This window comes from Sturnus vulgaris, chromosome 7, assembly GCF_052056855.1.
Source record: "Sturnus vulgaris isolate bStuVul1 chromosome 7, bStuVul1.hap1, whole genome shotgun sequence".
NCBI lineage: Eukaryota > Metazoa > Chordata > Aves > Passeriformes > Sturnidae > Sturnus > Sturnus vulgaris.
This window is the reverse complement of record NC_142249.1, coordinates 28,722,059-28,740,589: the sequence shown is the minus strand read 5'-3', so window position 1 is coordinate 28,740,589 and position 18,531 is coordinate 28,722,059. Positions and strand designations below refer to the sequence as shown.

At 38.7% G+C, this 18,531-nt stretch overlaps 1 protein-coding gene across 1 annotated transcript in view; it reads left to right on the top strand.

The window, feature by feature from the left end:
* Positions 1-18,531, top strand: part of CNTNAP5 (contactin associated protein family member 5) — a 269,015-nt gene that overhangs the window by 220,551 nt on the left and 29,933 nt on the right. The window contains exons 15-19 of the mRNA XM_014871836.2: positions 4,857-4,984; positions 5,152-5,322; positions 7,384-7,602; positions 13,192-13,431; positions 14,730-14,954. Coding sequence (XP_014727322.1) covers positions 4,857-4,984; positions 5,152-5,322; positions 7,384-7,602; positions 13,192-13,431; positions 14,730-14,954 — 983 coding nt within the window. The remainder of the gene's footprint in view (positions 1-4,856; positions 4,985-5,151; positions 5,323-7,383; positions 7,603-13,191; positions 13,432-14,729; positions 14,955-18,531) is intronic.

Here is an 18,531-nt window from a genome sequence, read left to right as displayed (position 1 = left end):
GATGAGCTGTATTTGTGCCAAGCTATACCAGAGCCAGGATGATAAAACCGGAAGGGTTGGGGAGAGCAGGGCAGAGAGCCCTGATGAGCCCAGATTTGACAGGTTTTGTTTGTTCAAGCACTACCCCACACTGAATCCATTCCTGAGAAGCAGTGCAGGCATCTCCAGAGAGCCCACGAGCTCATAACTAACCCCTGCCAGAGGTGACCTGGCCTGTATAGAGTTGTCTTGGATGTCTGCTGTCATGACTACATTTGACAACAGCCAGGAAGAGTTGCCTGCAGAGCTGACTGTAGCAGGTCCCTGAGGTGTCAAGAAGCAGTTCATTACTTTAATTACCAAACTGTATCTCTAATTCAGCCAAATGCAGGCAGTGCATCTTGCCTTCAGCTGTTAGGTATGTCCCCTTGTGCTGGTGTTTTTTAGTTTATTGTGGCTGTACATTATTTTACCCAGTAAAGCATTTTTGGATATGGCTCATAGGCAAGATAGCAATTAAAATGTATTCCTTTGGATTATTAATGATATGTCCTGCACAGGACTCAAAACTTTTCCTGATGGAAGCCTATGTCATGGGCCCATTCCTTATGTGCTTCCTTGCCATCTGCTGATGATAGTATTCTTTTCCCCAAATGTACAGTATTCCTGAAAATCTGCTCTGAATATCTGAGCTACTGAGGCTCAGATCCCGCCAGAGTTTCCATTAATGTGCAAGAGAAAAACATACCAATAGGGGATCATATAAGAATAAATTATATTTAATGGCACCACTGTTCTACCATCTGTTATAAAAAATATGGAAATGACTACCTAGAGATTAGCAATTTATGATGGCACACACTGTTAGAACACCATCGAGCAAAGGTTTGTTGAGCACACTTTTAGTAGTAGCCGGGAAGAAGAAAAATAGTTTCATAATGTTATCATCCAAATAGTTATTTGTTATTTACATGTGAGACTGCCTTTACTACACCTTGAAGTATCCAGCTGCTGCACTATCACCTTTAGTAGCAAATTATTTTCATCTCTTTTAAATTGGTCCATACATAGAGCATTTGTGTGATGTGTGACTTGCCTCATAGCTTATTGAGGAAGTCCTTTGGGTAGATGTAGGTATTAATCTTCAAACATGGACAAACAAATGACATCCAACTGTATTTAATACCCATAAACAAAAATTTTTCAATTATTTAATTTAAAGGGCATTATTGGATCTGTTCGCTTTGGGTTTTGCTTTGGAAAGGACAAATTGACACTATCCTTTATGCAAAGAGCTCATCTGTTTATTGGGCGTGGTTTCTACCCTCAAAACATTCAGATTTTTTCATTTGATTTTGTGCCAAATTGAGTGCCAAGTCAGGTAAGCAGGAGGTCAACTTCTGTCGTTTACTAATTTATTCCTACCGTTTTCTGTAAGCAGAGGACTCCTTTCAGGAAAGTGAAAAAACCTGCCTTGATTTTTGTGAAATCAGGATTTAACTTAGATGGGGTGTGCTTGGTGGAGGTAGCCACAGAGTGCCATGTGAAACCCACTAAGGATAAATAAATAGTGGGTTTGGCTAACCTGAGAAGCAGCTGTGGAAAAACAAATATAATCTGCTTTCAAGTGTGTGAAGAGCTAAATTAAAATACATATAGGTAAAAAGGAGCTCTGGGAACCAATACAAAAATAATTCATCTTAATTATTATCTTAATTAACAAGGTTTTTACTTTTGTTTAAAAGATGAAATCATGTATTTGCACATCAGTGTGCAGATGCTTTTTATCAGAAAACAGCAATTTTATTTGTAAAGTGTAGTACATGAGAAGTGATCCCCAAGCCCCCTTCAGGCAAAATTTCAAATGTTTTGTCCAAACCCTGGTATATTTGTATTTTGTAGTGACACAGCAGTGCCTCCAGGAAGTTATTGTACAGGTGCACGAAGTTCTTTCCCTGCTCTCTCAGGAATAATACCTTGCATTTGAGAGGCTGCCATGGTGCAGCACATAGAGAAGAGGAATCGTGGTGCTTTGTAGGAAATGGAGTCTGAAATAAGTTCCATTTAAGGAATACCAGGAATACCAGGAATTTGAAACACATTTGAAGACACAGAGAGTATCTTCCACTCTCTTTTCAGCTTTTCTTAACTGAAATCGCTTAGGTGTTGATCTTTCACCAAAAAACTTGATTTCCTACTGTGAAATAATAATAATTAACTGCAACAATAGATGATGTTGATCCTCACACTAACATGTTCTCTGAAGGACAGAATGTTTTTCTGATAGGTTTTATTTCAGTGTCTGCTTGTGTAAAAATGCATATCATTATATGAGGGTTTTTTCCCATGTATGAGAGAATAAAATGCATAAAATGTGCTATTTGAGTTTGAAGAGAAGCTTGATTGAGTTTTCAAGGCATTAACAAAGAAGTGAAGATTTTTATTAATTCTAGGATATATTTCTCTCTCACACTTGAGCTGTGCTACTAAAGTTCACTGTGACACTGGCATATAAGTAGTAAAAATTCAGTCATAAAATTTGATATAAAAGAACTTCATGCAATACAGCAGAATATCTAATAAGCAATGCAGTTTTCAGAGATGTGGAATAGATATCTTTAAAATGTCACCATTTCATGGTTTTTTGTAGATATTTGAAGTGTTAGCTGTAGAAAGATACCGATTTTTATTTTAATGCTGATCATAGCTAGTAAAAAGACTGCACTATTTTTAAAATTTAAATAAATTTGAAGGAAACCTCCCTAAATATTTTACCATTTCTGAAAAATTTTATTTTCAAAAAGAAAACACCATTACTATGCACCTTTCTGCCTTTTTTTCATTAATTCTGCCTATTTTTCTTCCTCTGTCACTGTAATACCTAATTTAATTATCTTCCTAAGAAACACTAAAATAATTTAGCTTTTGTCACAGTAGTTTCATAATCTGTTAAGAGTATTTATGCTGGCTTTTAAATATTGATACAATAAGCTGTGAGTGTGATACTGAGTTTCTGCCCTGAAGAGATTCTGAGACCATGTACCTTTGATTCATACATTATCATTTTCCTCCTGAGTCTGTACTGAAGGCCTCACTCTGCCTCATGCCTGGGAATTTCATCTCCCTGCACTTTGTCTGTAATTATTTGCATGTCAGACACCCACTGGAGCAAGAAGAAAATGTTAGCATCGGAGAGGGTACCTCTCTGTTCCCCTTGGCATTAGGAGGCAATTAACTATGCTGCATGCAATTATAAGCAATGAAAAATAAATGCAATGTATGCAGCCTTTATGAAAAAGATCAAAATACTCCTATTTTTGTCTAACATTAATCAGAGTAGAGCACTTAGCCAAGCAAACATTCAAGGCTGTGTGTCAGAGCACAGCTGCAGTGTTTGTCCTGATTATTATTTCTTTGCTAGAAGTCTGTGTCTGTTCCCATGTCTGGAACTACACTGAGAGGTTCATTTATGGAAGTTGGCATTACAAGCAGGATATGGGCAGGTCTGGGATCCTGCCTGGAATGTCAGACTCTGGCAGTGTTATCACTCAAACAGTGATACCTGTTTCCTGAGGCATTGTGTCACACCTGCCTGGAAGAGCAGTGGGTATAAATTTGGGATTACTGGCATTTTGGATGTGTTGCCATCCCCATGTGCAGGATGTCATCTTTCACATATGAGCAGACAGGTGGGTTGAGTCCAGACCCTGCTGGGCTGAGCAAAGGTAGAGATCCTTTCTCCAAATCTATTGAGATTTGGTTCCATGAAGGATGCTCTGCCACGCTTATGTGCCCAGATGTACAGCAAATATTAACTTTGAGAAAAGCAGAAGAAAAAACAAATCACTGTAGAGATGAGATTCAGTAGCACTCACCTCTCTGTTCTCAATTGATAGAGAGAGATCTCAAAAGGGCAGTTCTGGTAAGGTCAGGGTTGGTGCCTGAGGGACTCAGCTGGGTTCATGAAGTACAGTGGGATGAATGCACATCTGTGTACCCTGCCAGAGCCAAAGCCACTCAGTTGGCTTAAGGACCTGCCACGAAACATCACACTGCATTTTGAGGACAACTTTTTATCCAGCTGACTCAAAATACACACAAAGAAATTATCCTTTAAGAATCAATCTGTCTTTTCCTTTCTAGTAGCCATGTGTTAGTTGCAGCTGAAGAACAAGCCCAGCTAAACAAACATGAGAAGTTTGGCAATGCAGTAAATCCACCTGGAGTATTTCAGTTGCTGAACCAAAATGTGCACTGGTGTGCAATGCAAAGGATCGATTTGGTCCGATCTCACTCTGCCAATGCAGCTGTTTTTGCAGTGTGCAGGGTCAGTCATGTCCCAGCCATCTTGAAGCTGGATCAGTAATTGTCTGGCTTCCCCTTGCTAACAGTGTGCTGGGTCAGGCATTGACTGTCCTCTTCCTGCTCGAGGAAAGCCTAAAGCCAGCATAAAACACGCTTATCTGTCCTCAGATAACTTTACAGAAATGCAGACTTGGACTTAGACCTGATCCACAGCAAACACATCCCGCTGAGGAAAGCCAGTAGAGCCCAGTTTACATTAATGGCCATTAGTCAGTATGGCAGTGCCCTTCCTTGGCTTCACAGTTGTTGTGCACAGCTGAAGCAGCTTTACAGCCCATCCCAGCCAGTGCCATGTACCCAAATGGAGTCTTCAGTGGTCACTCTTGCATATGAACATAGAGCATACATGGGAGCATATTTACCTTGAACAGTGTGTACTTGTCATAAATCTTCCAGGTAATTCTGCAAAAGATCTTCAAGCAAGCATCGTTTAAATATTGTCTTGCATGAGGAATGCTGGGGGGTTTGTCTGTGGTTAATCTGTCTCTTTCTGTTTGTGTATTAAAATCCAGGACAAATGATACCGGCCTCCTTGCTTTCAAAGACCATTTGCCTGTAACTCAGATTGTGATCACTGACACAAACAGATCAAATTCTGAGGCTGCTTGGAAAATCGGCCCTTTGCGTTGCTATGGAGACAGTGAGTACTAGCTCTTCTCAATTTCCATAGGTACAGAATGTTCCTTTGTTGTTGTTGTCCTTTTTTATACAAAAAACTATTTCTCTGATAAAGGGTGGCTTTCCACATGCAGCTTGCAGCTGCTGTCCTGTGCCAATTAACTATAGAGAAGGGGGTTGTGTTTGCAGGGCAGTTCTGGAATGCTGCTTCCTTCAACACGGAGGCCTCCTACCTGCACTTCCCCACGCTCCACGCCGAGGTCAGCGCGGACATCTCCTTCTTCTTCAAAACCACCGCCGTGTCCGGGGTGTTCTTGGAAAACCTTGGGATTAAAGACTTCATACGGATTGAAATAAGCTGTAAGTTTCACTGCTCAGAAATCTTGGTGGTTTTGCCCAATTTAATGGGTGCAGAGGACTGGGAAGGACATATTTTCTGCCGTCTTTGGATGGTTGGAGGTGTCTGGAGATGATAAGATGGAGACATAAAGACTCTGTTATCTAGACTTACCTACCTCTTCTATCAAAGTTTCCCTGTATAGACTTGGTCAATACACAATCTTGTTATGGCTAGGTTTACCTTTCTCTAACAAACAAATGTATAAATTTATTTTTTCAACACTGATACTTATTTTTTTGTTCTCCAGAGAAAAATCTACTGGTTAGATTTTAGGCTGTAATTTTAGTTGAAAGTTGAAAAATTTAATGCACCATTCTGGTGGTTACTTTCATTTCCATATCAGTAACATACCCAGTCTGATGCAGCCCAAGTGTTTCAGAGGAACTCAGTGTGTATGGTACAGCTACAAGGTGAGAGTTTATGAGGGACAGGGCACTAATGCAAAATAAGTTAGTCACAGTTGTAATGGATCTTGAATACTTCAAAATCTATTAAGTGAGTGCAGTGTAACTGCTACTCAGTGTATAAGGAAAATTGCAGGGAATTTAATTAGTGAGATTTTGCCTCACTTCTGTTGTGATGACTTCAGTTATTTATTAGTGACAAAAGACACGGTGGCTTTGACATGAAATATGACATGTGTATTCCAAATTCTGTCAAGCTTAGGGAAAACAAACTGAGTGCTATGAATTTGATAATATGCTTATAATAACCCCAAAATAAAATTAAATAAAACAGGGCCCCAAGGCCCTTCGATTCATTAAACCAGTGGTAAATGTCATGGTGGATTACCACAAGGTAATGAGGTGTGATTTACTGTTAATTGCACATCAAGGTCCAATTTTGTTGCACTTCAGGGTAATACATTTTATTCTCAGGGATACAGAAGTAAAATGTAAAATGGCATCAAATATAACAAATACTGTAAACTAAGAATTGTTCAGTGAAAGCTTCTGCGTATGTATTACATCTGTACTCCTAGAGAAATGAGTTATTTAAAAGTTTGGGAAAATATCTTTTAGACTTAGACTTCTCATCAGTAGTTTGTTGTTGTGCTTCTTGCTGCCAGATGGAATTTGCAGCCTAAAGGCCTTGTATCAAGGAAGCTCCATGGAGCAGCAGCTTCAAAGGGAAACAACTTTTTAGCAGATGCAGAGGCTCAGAATAGATCTTTGTCTATCGCTATGGAGCATTTCCTATCTTAACTATCTAAGAAGCAGCTTCTAAAACCAGACCTATCCAATTTTTTGGGCATAAAATAACAAGGGGTTTAGAATTTTTCCACAACCTTCTGCTTGTGTGATGTGTGGACCTGGTTCTTTGTGGTGCATTTGTCATTTTAGGAAGAGGAAAATAATCCGTAGCAAAAATGTTTAAAAAGTCTAGCTCTTTTCAGGCTTCCAGCAGAGCAAGGTGGACTCCTTTATGTGGCTTTTGTTTTTCAACTATTATCCTGTTTCTATGAGCCTTATTATTTCTAGATGTGTGTTACATATACAGCTTTAGTATAGGATCACCTATTAAGTAGTTTCACTCATCTATTTTTTCATGCATCTTGGGTCAGGCTTAGGCAAATGCTTGTAGGATTCTCTTGTACCACATGCAGCCAAATTATGTAATGTTAATTACCTGCATTTTGAAAGATGTAGTTGGAAAGATCTCCATCCTTTCTCCCATCTTAACATTATTTGTCCTAAATCTTTTGGGACCGTTGTGTGACTTTTGTGCAGCATTTGGCACTTTTACTTCAAAAAGAGTGCCATTTCTAGAGCACAGCGATTTTTATAGCAAAAAAGATGGGCACCCACAACCAAGTCTAATCACAGCAGAGATCAAACAGTGAGGCTGCAGGCTGAAATTTATGTGTAAGCTGCTGTGTAGGAGATGGGAGGTAAATGATCCTGTACTATTTGCTGACATAAAAGTTAATGGACCCTGTATTTATGTAAGATTTCTTGATGTCAAAACCGCGATTTAATTCAGACCTTCACTTCCTCTTCACATCTGTTTATCTGTTCCAGCCCCCAAGGAGATCACCTTCTCCATAGATGTCGGGAATGGCCCCACTGAAGCCACGGTGCAGTCTCCCACCCCCCTGAATGACAACCAGTGGCACTACGTCCGGGCAGAGAGGAACCTCAAGCAAACCTCTCTGCAGGTGGACAACCTCCCCAGGAAGGTCCTGGAGGCCCCTGCTGAGGGACATTTCCGCCTGCAGCTCAACAGCCAGTTATTTGTAGGTAGGGACAATCCAAGGGTTCCTGCAGATAACAGTATTTCATATGCTTTGGTGGTGAATGCTCTTGTCTTTCCATTGAGCTTGCATGTGGTGGCTTGCATTTGCTTTCTATTCTTCTGCTCCTTCATAGAAACATGAAGTAAACTCAAACAACTCTATTTACACTCAAAGCACAAACCATAGTTTAACCATGCTATACTTGATGGTATTTTTGTGGTCAAACTCTTGAAATGTATTTACTGCCAAAGGGTTGATAACCTTTCTTCATATGCAGCCCTGGTTGTGTAAAATGCTGTAAAAAAATGTGACCTCTCTCTTTAGACACATTGTAAAAGTCAAAAATTTGTCATACAAGTTTCTGAGGCGAACTCTGAAGAGCCAGTGTGGTCTTTAAAGTCACTTCCTTCAAGCATGCCTACCAAAACCCTTGTTTGTCTAGAAAGGCCATGAGTGAGAGAAGTATGAACACAGTCAATGAAAATACGGGTGTTTTATCTGAAAGTGATTTTTCAAAGGAGAGAAAAGAAAATTAAAAGGAGAAAGAAAAATCTCTGCATGTATTTTGTTTACTTATCACCCTCTTACAAGAAACCTGGATTGTGGCTAGTTTGTATTTGTTAATATGATAAAGGATTATGAAGGGAATTCTCTCTTTTCTATATTCAAATGCTTTATTTCTGAGTAACCTGGTCAGTGATGGAGTGGGATGTAACTGTTCTTGTGCAGGCCCATTCAGGTAACTTCTGATTCCTTCCTTAAAATTGATTTTTTTACTTAGCTGAAATACTGTAGCAAACCTTGATCTGTCAATGCATTTTAATAAAGTTTGCTTCTACATTCATACCCTTATACTTAAGTAGCTTTCAGGGTATTCATTTGAGCTTTTTATTGTGTATGTCTGCAATAATTACTGGGCTCTCAACATAAAGAATTAATCTGTTAATAACTAGATATGGCTGCATCAATGTCAGGAGTCCTTCCCACACAGCTGTTGATTTATACCTAAAATGATCTCTGTTAGACTCAGCTGGAGAAGAGAACTCACAGAAGGGAGGCTTAAGACTGTCACAGTGCAAGGTTTCTGTTTTCTAGTATGAAGCATGCTGCTAATCACTTGTTTTTCAAATACTACATTGATCCTAAGAACATGTTCTGTGGGAGGCCAGGCCTGGAGGCAGCAGGCTTGGGCTGCCAGACACCTTAAAAACATCAGAGAAATTTAGCCAACATACTGTTTCCAGTTAGGAAAATCAGAGATTTAGTGACTGAATGCGCTTGATGATTTTTTGGTTGTTTCTTTCTAAAGGACTAAATATAATGAGTTTATCATAGGTCATCTATTAGAAATGTCATATATATCAACTGCTTACCATCTCACGTCTGAAAAGTAATATCTGCCTGTAAGCTTGCTGCTCAGCCTCAGCAAAATAAACAAGTTATCTGTGTGAATTTCATGGTGGTTTTAAAGTGACATAATTGATGAATTGTGTCATGAAAATCCATGGTAGTTAAGGACCTCACCAGAGCAATGTGCCAACAGGGATTCTTGTGAGCAAAGACAAACACAAACCCCTGTACCTGCCACAAAACAGCATCAGCATCCCCACAAGCTGGGGACTGACTGGATGGGGGGCAGCTCTGCCAAAAAGGTCCTGTTGGTTTTGGTGGAGAAGTGAATTTGTATCTCATCTGAATGTAGCTATGCTTTAAGGAACAGGTTGGAACAGCTGATTCCAGCAGGGACTTCCAACTGATTGTACTCTGATTGTAGTGAGTGTTACAGAAAACTCTAGGATATAGGTATTTATTTCACCCAAGAGGTGAAAAGGTCTCACTGTGCAATAAATATGCTGCATTATGTTGTCTGTTCACACTTTTATTGAACCATGAACAAAAGAGACAGAAAAACAAATGAGTTTGGGAGTGCTTTTTCAGGCCTTTGCTCTGCCCTATTGAAGGCCAAAATTATCTGTGACTTGCTAAGTTTTCCAGAGAGCTGTCAGAAGTGTTGGAAACCTGGGCAGCCTCTTGATTCTGGCACTATTTGTCCCCAGGTGCTCCAGGGAAAGGTGGCAGAAGTCCAGCAGTGCACAGATGTGATGTAGTTTGTCTCTACTGAAAGTCTCATTCGAATCTCGTAATAAAAAGCTACTGATTTAATACCTCAGCCATGCAGAGAGCTTTAACCCATCTGAAAAATAAATGTATAAACGCAATTGTAAAAAGGAAAGAAACAGCAGCGCATAATATTACTCCCTACTCCCCCTATAATCCACAGCATATTTGTCTCTGCAGCATTCTGCATACTGACAGTGATTAAGGAGTTTCCAGCCTTAATGACTGTGTGTGGCAGGCTTTTGAGATAGCTTTGTGTGTCCGTGAAGTGGAAGAGAAAAATGACTTTGCATTGCCACTACACTCAAACAAGCCTGGATTTTAATGCAGTTAGAAAGGAGTTAGAAAACCATTCTTCACTTTCTTTTAGTGCTTCTTGGGTATCTAACTGCTTCTGGCTGCCTTATAGTCCTGTCAGAGCATGGATATCCTTGCACCTGGCCAGATTTCTTCTGTAAATTTTAAAAAAGTGCAGTAGAAGGAGCAAACCCCAAACAAATGTGCAGGCCAAATAACATCAACTGCACCAAACTGTCTAGTAACGAGCTAATTCAACAAATTACTTGCTCAGAAGAGGCAGGCAAAAACCATTCCTGTCAATAGACAGTATGTGTGACATGGTTTTGTACAGTGCAGTTCTCCCTGTGGTCCTGGAGTAGTGGTGTCATCATCTCCTCTTGTGGCGTAGTCTGACATGAAACCCTGTCTTACCTACTGGTGAAAGCATGAGCATAAAGCCCCCATCATGGGGATGGGAAAGACTGTCCTCCCAGACCACTTTGGGAATAGGATTTGAACTCAGACTGGTAACATTAAGGAAGCAAAATAAAAATCCTGAAAAATTAATCTGATGTACAAAGCTTCGGTCAGAAGTTTTTGTGCTATTTGTTTGGTACATTTAGGAAATTAGCAAAGCTAAGTGTTTGGGTTCCTGGATTTGTCTTGGGAGGAAGTGTGCAAGGAATGAATCCTTGGGTGAATCTCCTCTGTCTGTTGTAGACAGTCCAAAGGCAGCATCTGAGAAACTTTCTCTGGAGACAGCGAGAAGGAATGATAGGAATAGAAGTTTATTTACTGCTGTTGGTTTTAAAAGCATTTGTAGACACCTTTGAATATTCTGGAGGCCAAGAGGAAGAATTAATGCCTAACTCTTTGTGTATCCTGTATGCTTTGTATATCTTTCAGCTTGAGACTAAAAAGTGTGACTTCAAGGTCTTCTGAGGAAACTCAGAACTTGCATAGCAAGTTCTCTTACTCTTGATTATGATTCCTATACTTCTCTGCCCTTTCCTTTTCTTTGTATCAGTTACACAAATGCTCCTAATACTTATTTTATGCCTCTAATCCAGTTTCTACTAACAAAAAGTCCTTTTTTTTTTCCTTTTTTTTTTTTTTTAAGTAAATCCTCAACTCATTGCTGGAATGTTAATTATTTAGCCAATTGTGTCACCAGGCTATGCTGTGAGTGCTCAGTTGTGAGTTTCTTGTCCCCTCCTCTCAGACTCTCTTTTCCTTTCCCAAGGGCTCCTCATAAAAATTCAGCTGCATAAACACTTTGCTGAAAAGAAGCATGGCTCGTTTGACTGTCACCTCCACTCAGCAAAGTACACCCTTAACCTCGGTGTTTATGGTCCTTAGGCTTATCCTAGAATCTCTTTTCCTGAATAAAACATTTAGGTCTCATCCATTGAAGTCTCTAGTCCATCAGGCTCCTGTTAGAGTTGGAAGAATCTACAAAGCTTTATCTGGGAAAGAGTTTTGTACGTTTGTTTTCAGTTTTTCCTCTGCTTTGAAGGAATGTATATGAAGATTAGGTCTAGTCAATTGAAGAAAACTGCCCAAAATAAGCAATAGATTTGCTTAATCAATGATGTGTAGGTCTAGGATCATATAGGTGATCTGTGTTAATATACTATACTCTCCAGAAAATAGAAGAGGAGAAGAGTGAAAAACTTTACATGCCTTTCCAAAGTGCTTTAGAGAGCAATAAGAATATGAGTAGCACAATAAACAAGACATCCATAAAACAGTTAGCAATAGTTTTTACTCATTTTTTATATGTTACAGCTGGGATTTGTATGTGTGCAGAGAAGAGGCAATGAAACTGTCACTCATCCTTGTAAAATTTGTGGTGGTGTCCAGTGCAAAAGAAAACAGTAACCAGTAGCCTTAAAGGGAGAAATCCCATTTCTACTTACATGGGCTTTACTGAAAAATCTGTATGGTATGTTTTGTTTTGGGACAAAATCTCCAAACAAAAGGATTGTGTGTGCACTGCAGCAAATGCAGAAAGCCTGATTCTTGTCCTCAGAGGGCCTTTAGAATAAGTGAGCTAACATTTGCTCACCTGAAAACAATAGCTGGCTAAAGAGGAACTTGAAAATATTTATTTCTCTGAGAAAGGCTTCATAAAATGAGCATGAAATAAATGTGTCTCATGCATACTATTGATAGTTCAATTATTTTAATTCACATCCAGTTTTTCTGCTATTATTGTTCTGGAAAGAAAAGTATGACAGAATGGTGTAGTAGAACACCAGACCTTTTCAGAGTGTTGCTTCATTCTCTTTAGTTTGCAGGTCTTGCTTTAATTAATTTATAGAAAAAAAACAAATTTTCTTCTGCTAGGGCTTATCAAGTAATGTAATCGCTTAAGTTGTACTCTGTGAAAGAGAGCCAACTTCTACAGAAGAATAATAACTTCTTTCATACTGCTTTTGCAGGAGAACCACGAATAAAGCTAGCCTCTAAGATACTGCAAATGCTGATAACTCCTGAACCAGATTTCCTAGCAGCAATCAAAATTGCAGTATCTTCAAAAGCAAAACATTGGCAACTGCCAAAAAAACCCCATATTATAAGAAAAATGGTTATATTTTCATAGAGAACTTCAACAATCATCATTATTATCATTCTCAGTGATTACCTCTTATGGAAAAGTGCCTTTGCTGTAACACTGTTAGCAGTTTCATTTGACAGATATGAAGCTGGTTAGCTTGTAGAGACTGAACCGCCCTCTTGCATACAGCTCTGGTCTTCAGGAAGAAATGCAATTATGTTTAAGCATTGTAATAAATAACATATCTGTGAACTGAACTCATATTTCAGGCCTACAACAACAGTTGACATGCAACACATCAGGCTGGGCAGTCATGCATAAATTCCCTTTAGCCAGCAGACCAGGTGCTGAACATGATTCATCCCTGCTAGCTGGGCTCATCTGCATTGTGTAACCCTCCTCCTGGTGGGATTAGGGTGTTGTTTGTGCTAAGGCAACAAATAGAAAAACACAACAAAACCCCAACATTTTTGGTTTGGTTTTCTCATGTATTGGTGATATGCAGACATATGCATTGATAGATAATATTTTTTAAAAATTGTAGATTCATATGTGTACCTCAGGATTGTACATCATGGCTTTGATTACTGTAAAGGCTCACCCCTGAATGCATGTCCATTTTTCTCTCTTTCTCAGGGGGAACAGCTTCCAGACAGAAGGGCTTTTTGGGATGTATTCGATCTCTGCATTTAAATGGACAGAAACTTGACCTTGAGGAGAGAGCTAAAATGACACCTGGTGTTAAACCTGGATGCCCAGGACACTGCAGCAGTTATGGGAACCTGTGCCATAATGGAGGAAAATGTGTGGAGAAGTATAATGGCTACTTCTGTGACTGTACCAACTCAGCCTATGAAGGACCTTTCTGCAAGGAAGGTAAGCAGCAAGCTTTGATCCCAGGATTTCAGTGGTTTGTGCAATAACTCTGAATTACAGCACATTTTTACCCATGTCAGCTTGCTGTCGCCCACATCTCAAGATGTTCTATTATCAGCTGTCCCTTCAGTGTTCCTAAATGCTTATCTTAAGCAGGCTCTAACACCTCCTTTTGTTGACTTCTGTGTTGGCCTCAGAAATTAAAATGTTGTTAGCTGTACTAACAAAGTATGATTCCTGTATTCCATTGCACGTAACTATCCCCAGACATTAGGAAATAGGGCTGAAATTTTTTATAGCAGGTGTTTTACCATGTTTGAATGTTTAGGTTGCTTAATTTTTAAACCTCATCTTATTTTGTTCACCTTAACAAATCCTTAAGGTTTTTCTTTACAAAGTTTTAGGGTGTTGATGTGACAAATAGAGGTAGTCTTTTTATGTTTGTTTGTTTGTTTGTTTTCCTGTGACAACCCATCCAAAAGTTAAGAAATTTTTAAAATAAACATGAAGCATTCAGGAAAAAATGATTTGCAGGTTCAGTCTTTGGTGAATGTGTCCTCACTGAACCTTTCTGGTGGCTTATAGGGGATGCTGTCAACACTAGAATAAAACAAGGTAAATATGGAACATCTAATTTAGAGAACATGCTTTTTGGAACTAGCAAAATCACTGCTCAGTAACAGCAAGGTGCAGTGTGAATATTTAATTTCCATGGCTGTCCCCCACCTCACATGCAATAGGTTTGCTAAATGGGCTACATCATCTGCTGGTGTAAATTGGCTTAGTTGTTTAATGGAAACAGAAGCATGATTTCTAAGGATATGAGGATGCACAGGTAGATGTTTCTCTTCATGTGATGCTCCCAAAGACAGCTTCCTTTACAGCCTGTCCTTGGTCAACGTGCTGCTTTCATAATTAATTTCTGTAAAAATGAGACTGGAAAGAACAAATCTGTTGTGGGGGCAAGACAGAGAATATTGCCTTACATGTCACTGTCAGAAGATGGTGAACAAAGCATTTATTTGCCTGACAGACATTTGGGCTGTTCTATCTTGTGGAATTCTGATTCCAGCACTGAAATAGTTGAATTTATGTCTCCATACCCTGTTTTTTTCTGTGCCAGACAAACAATCTGTAAGGAAAGACAAACTCCTATACAAGAGAAGGAAGGGTGATGTCAGCTGGATCAAGGGTGTTTTGCAGTATTCTACTTCTGAGGCAGTTCTTATCCATTCCTACCTGGGAGATCTGAAAATGCAGTAACTGAAATAATTCCTTTGGTTTATATATGTTTTCAGAGGTTTCTGCATTATTTGAAGCTGGCACTTCTGTTACCTATACTTTCCAAGAACCTTATCCTGTCACAAAGAATGCAAGCACCTCAAGCTCTGCCATTTATGTGGATGCTGTTGTGTCCAAGGAGAATATTGCATTCAGCTTTCTCACAGCACACACTCCAAGCCTTCTGCTGTACATTAACACCTACTTTCATGAATATTTGGCTGTTATTCTCTCCAAGAATGGTGAGTAGTCTTGATTTGCTACCCAAGGGCGACCAATGTAACTGTGAAGTTTTTTGGGGTTTTGTTTGTTTGTTGGTTTGTTTGTGGGTTTTTAGTGGGAGAAAAGTACAGAATTGTGCACTGATTTAAGTTCATTTCTCTGTCTTCAACTTTATCAACTTCATGGTGTTCAGTTCAAGAAATGGCCATCACTCTTGTTAATGTCCCTTTATTTAGCATTCTGTGCTACACTTGCCTGTTCAGTCTTTGAGTAATCATGTTGTTGGGGCATAAAATGGGCTTTGACTTCCATTTGGCAAGATTGTACAATGGTAACTCCTTGCTATTTATTCCATAGTGAGATCCATTAGGCCACCAAGATAAGAGAATGAGAAATACCATATTTGTACAAGAGCGCTTGGTGCAGAAATATACTATAATTTTATCCTTTGCATTCCATCTTGGCACGTGTATTGCTCCTCACTGGATTGTTTCAATGGAATAAGTGCATTTTATCTGAGTATTAAAGCCAGAATATGTCAACGTTTTCTAGGTTAATTGAGCAAAACATGAGGTGTAAATCCATTTCCTGTTTAAAGATACTTGACATGGGTACTTTTGAAAATGTGTAAAGATTTTAAGGGCATAGACCTTTGTCTTCTCAGTAAACCTCTGGCTCCTGAGTATTTGCAGTGCTTTCAGAAAACTCACTCCAGACAAACATCATCCTAGACAAATGGGGAAATTTGAATTTTTCAAGAGTTATCAGGCGCTGGAGCACTGGAAGTGATGAGTAAGCTTATTGGTGATTCAGTAGCCTGTGGCAGAACAATAGAAAGTTAATGTAATGTGGTTGAATTTGTAGATTTGACTGAATGACCCAGACCACTCTGAAGCCTTGAAAATTTCAAAATAACTAAGCTTTCAAGTACCATCAAATGAAACCATAAAAGATTAAAACAAAAAAAAAAAAAAAAAAAAAACACACCAACAAAAAAGGGTTTATTCTCAATACAGAGTTTGCAGTAGTTTCTCTCTTGATTATGTCAGGTGCATAGCATTGAGGCTGGCATGGGATAGTGGACTGGCACCCTAATCCCTGGGAGAGGCAACTGGAATAGTAACTGCCTGAATGAATCTACTCCAGGGGAAGCTTTGCCAGGGAGATGGTGGGACTATTGAGGTGACCCTAACCCTCTCCTGTCCAGCCCCATATTTCTGTCTCTAATTTGCTCCTGTAGACAAGTGTTTATGATTTTCAGATGTATGAATATTCTAGTGTGTAGCTCCAGGGTGATGGAGGTTATCCCCTGCTGAGTAAAACCTTGGAATCTGCTTCTCAGTTACATTCAGGTCTCTCGATGCCACTCAGGCAATTGGAAATAGCCCTAAAATTAATAACGGTGTAATATCCATTTAAATCACCTTTATTGCTGCCAGAGTAGTCTGAAATGACCTTAGAAACATGAGTCAATTGACTTTTATTGATGGAATACACTCTAAGCAACCTATAATTGTGGAGCTCTAGAAGGGGGTCTCTAATAGTGCTTGGGGACGGGTTGGGATCAAGACATGAGGATGTCATGTAGAAGCTCAGCAGGAGCAGAGTTTGAGAAAATGAAAATGACCTTTCATTTTGTCAGCTGCAGCATTTGCAGGTTTCAGCTTTGACTTAGATGGAGACAGGCACTCTCAGTACATGTGGAAATCAGGTGGAGCAGGTCTCGGCACAGTTAGGCACTACAAACAGTGGTGCCTTTCTCAGATCTGCACCTCTTTCTATTCACTTATAATATGGTGGTAAAAGTTTTTTAGAGGGTTGGTGAGATGTCAGACTCCAAAATTCTGGACTATAAAGTGTAGCACTATATGCAAAGAATGATTAAAATAACTAGCTGACCTTTGTTAACTCCTGAAAGTCTCCTTCAGGATTACTCAGTGCATGCTTCTGTGACATTTTTACAAGACAGTCATTTCAGTCATGTATATTCTCTGCCTTTTGTCCCAAACGGAATAATTTGTTAAATTCCATGTCCTTTTACTTTTTTGTCTTGTTGGAATTGAAATTATTCCAATGAAAATAGTGTTCAGATATGTTACTCTTTCTTCCTCCAAGAGGTTTATGCTTGCCATAAAATTACTGGACTATGAATATCAATGTCCTTCGTAGCATTAAAAGTGAGTATGATTCCTCCTCTCTTATTGGCTCACTTTCAAGGAATCTTGCTGAGTCTAACAGTGTATAGTAGGACATAAGCAGGTCCCTGCTGGATAGTAGATTGGTTAAATAAAGGTTAGGCTCCTGGAGAAATGGGAATGGGCATTCTCACTTAGGAGGTGAGCAGTAATGCTCCTTACCATAATTCCAAGTCCCTTTCCATTTGTTAAAAAAATATGTAGGAACAGTCTATGTAAAATTTAATACTTCACCTTTTGTAACTATTTTTGAAGCTACTACTCATGCATTCTGTTATTCCTCTTTTCTATTATCTACAAAATAACTAGGCAAATTATTAGTTAATAAAAGTTACTATGAAAAGAATGTATTTCCTACTTCTGACTTCTTATGTTAAATATTTGACATTAAAGAAGTTAAACTGAAAGGATTATTCATAGTTAGAGTATACTAAAATGGCTTATATGAAAGTAAACTTGTATAGGCAGCTATGGTCTAATTCAGTCAGGTGTGAAATATTTCCTAAAACCTATTGATTTCAGTAAATCTTTATATATAAAATACTTGTAGAAGCAGTTCCCCTCAATAGAACATATTCCATACCACAGAGTTTATTCTTACCTCTGATCAATAGGCTCATGTCTTGGAAGTTTCCAGGTAAGATTTCAAAAGGTGATGGTTTTAAAGGTGACTTAGAAATTGTTTCCTCCATTAGTTAATACTGATGCCTTGAAGAAATACGTGTGATTTTGAAAATTGTATGCATGTAAAAGTATCTTCCTTTCCTCTCCAATCTTTCACGGATTTTTAAATTACAGCTACATAAATATGTGTATGTATGGTATATAGATGGATGTGTGTACATACACATACACATATACATGTACATGCACACATATATGGGTGGGTGTGCATGTAAAACTCATGTAGTCCCATTGGTCCCACATCCAGGAGATTAGCAGTACTGTAATGATTGGCATTTTTAGTATCTCTTTCTGTAGAAATTTCAAATTATAGTGCCTGTTACTAAGCTACAGAAAATGGGTAAACATCTCTAATTAGTCTCCTCAGTGTGTCAATCCACAGAAATTATCCATATCATGGGAAGATACTACCAAGAAAACAGTATTTTTTTCTTTCCCAAACTAGCTTTTCATTGTACATTTTTGCAATTATATGATTTCACGAAGTTACCAATACCTTTGAAATATTATCTTTGCCTTGCTCCCTAAAGGTAATAAATGATGGGAGAGAAAAATGTTAAAAGAAAGAATGTTGAAATCATTTTATTTCTCCTTTCTTCATTTTTCCTACTCCCCTGCAAAAAATCAAATGTGATATGAATATGATGAAATATATTGTCTAGAAAAATGTTTTCACAAGTCTTTGATTCTCAGTTTTGTCAGCTTTCTCCATGGAAAC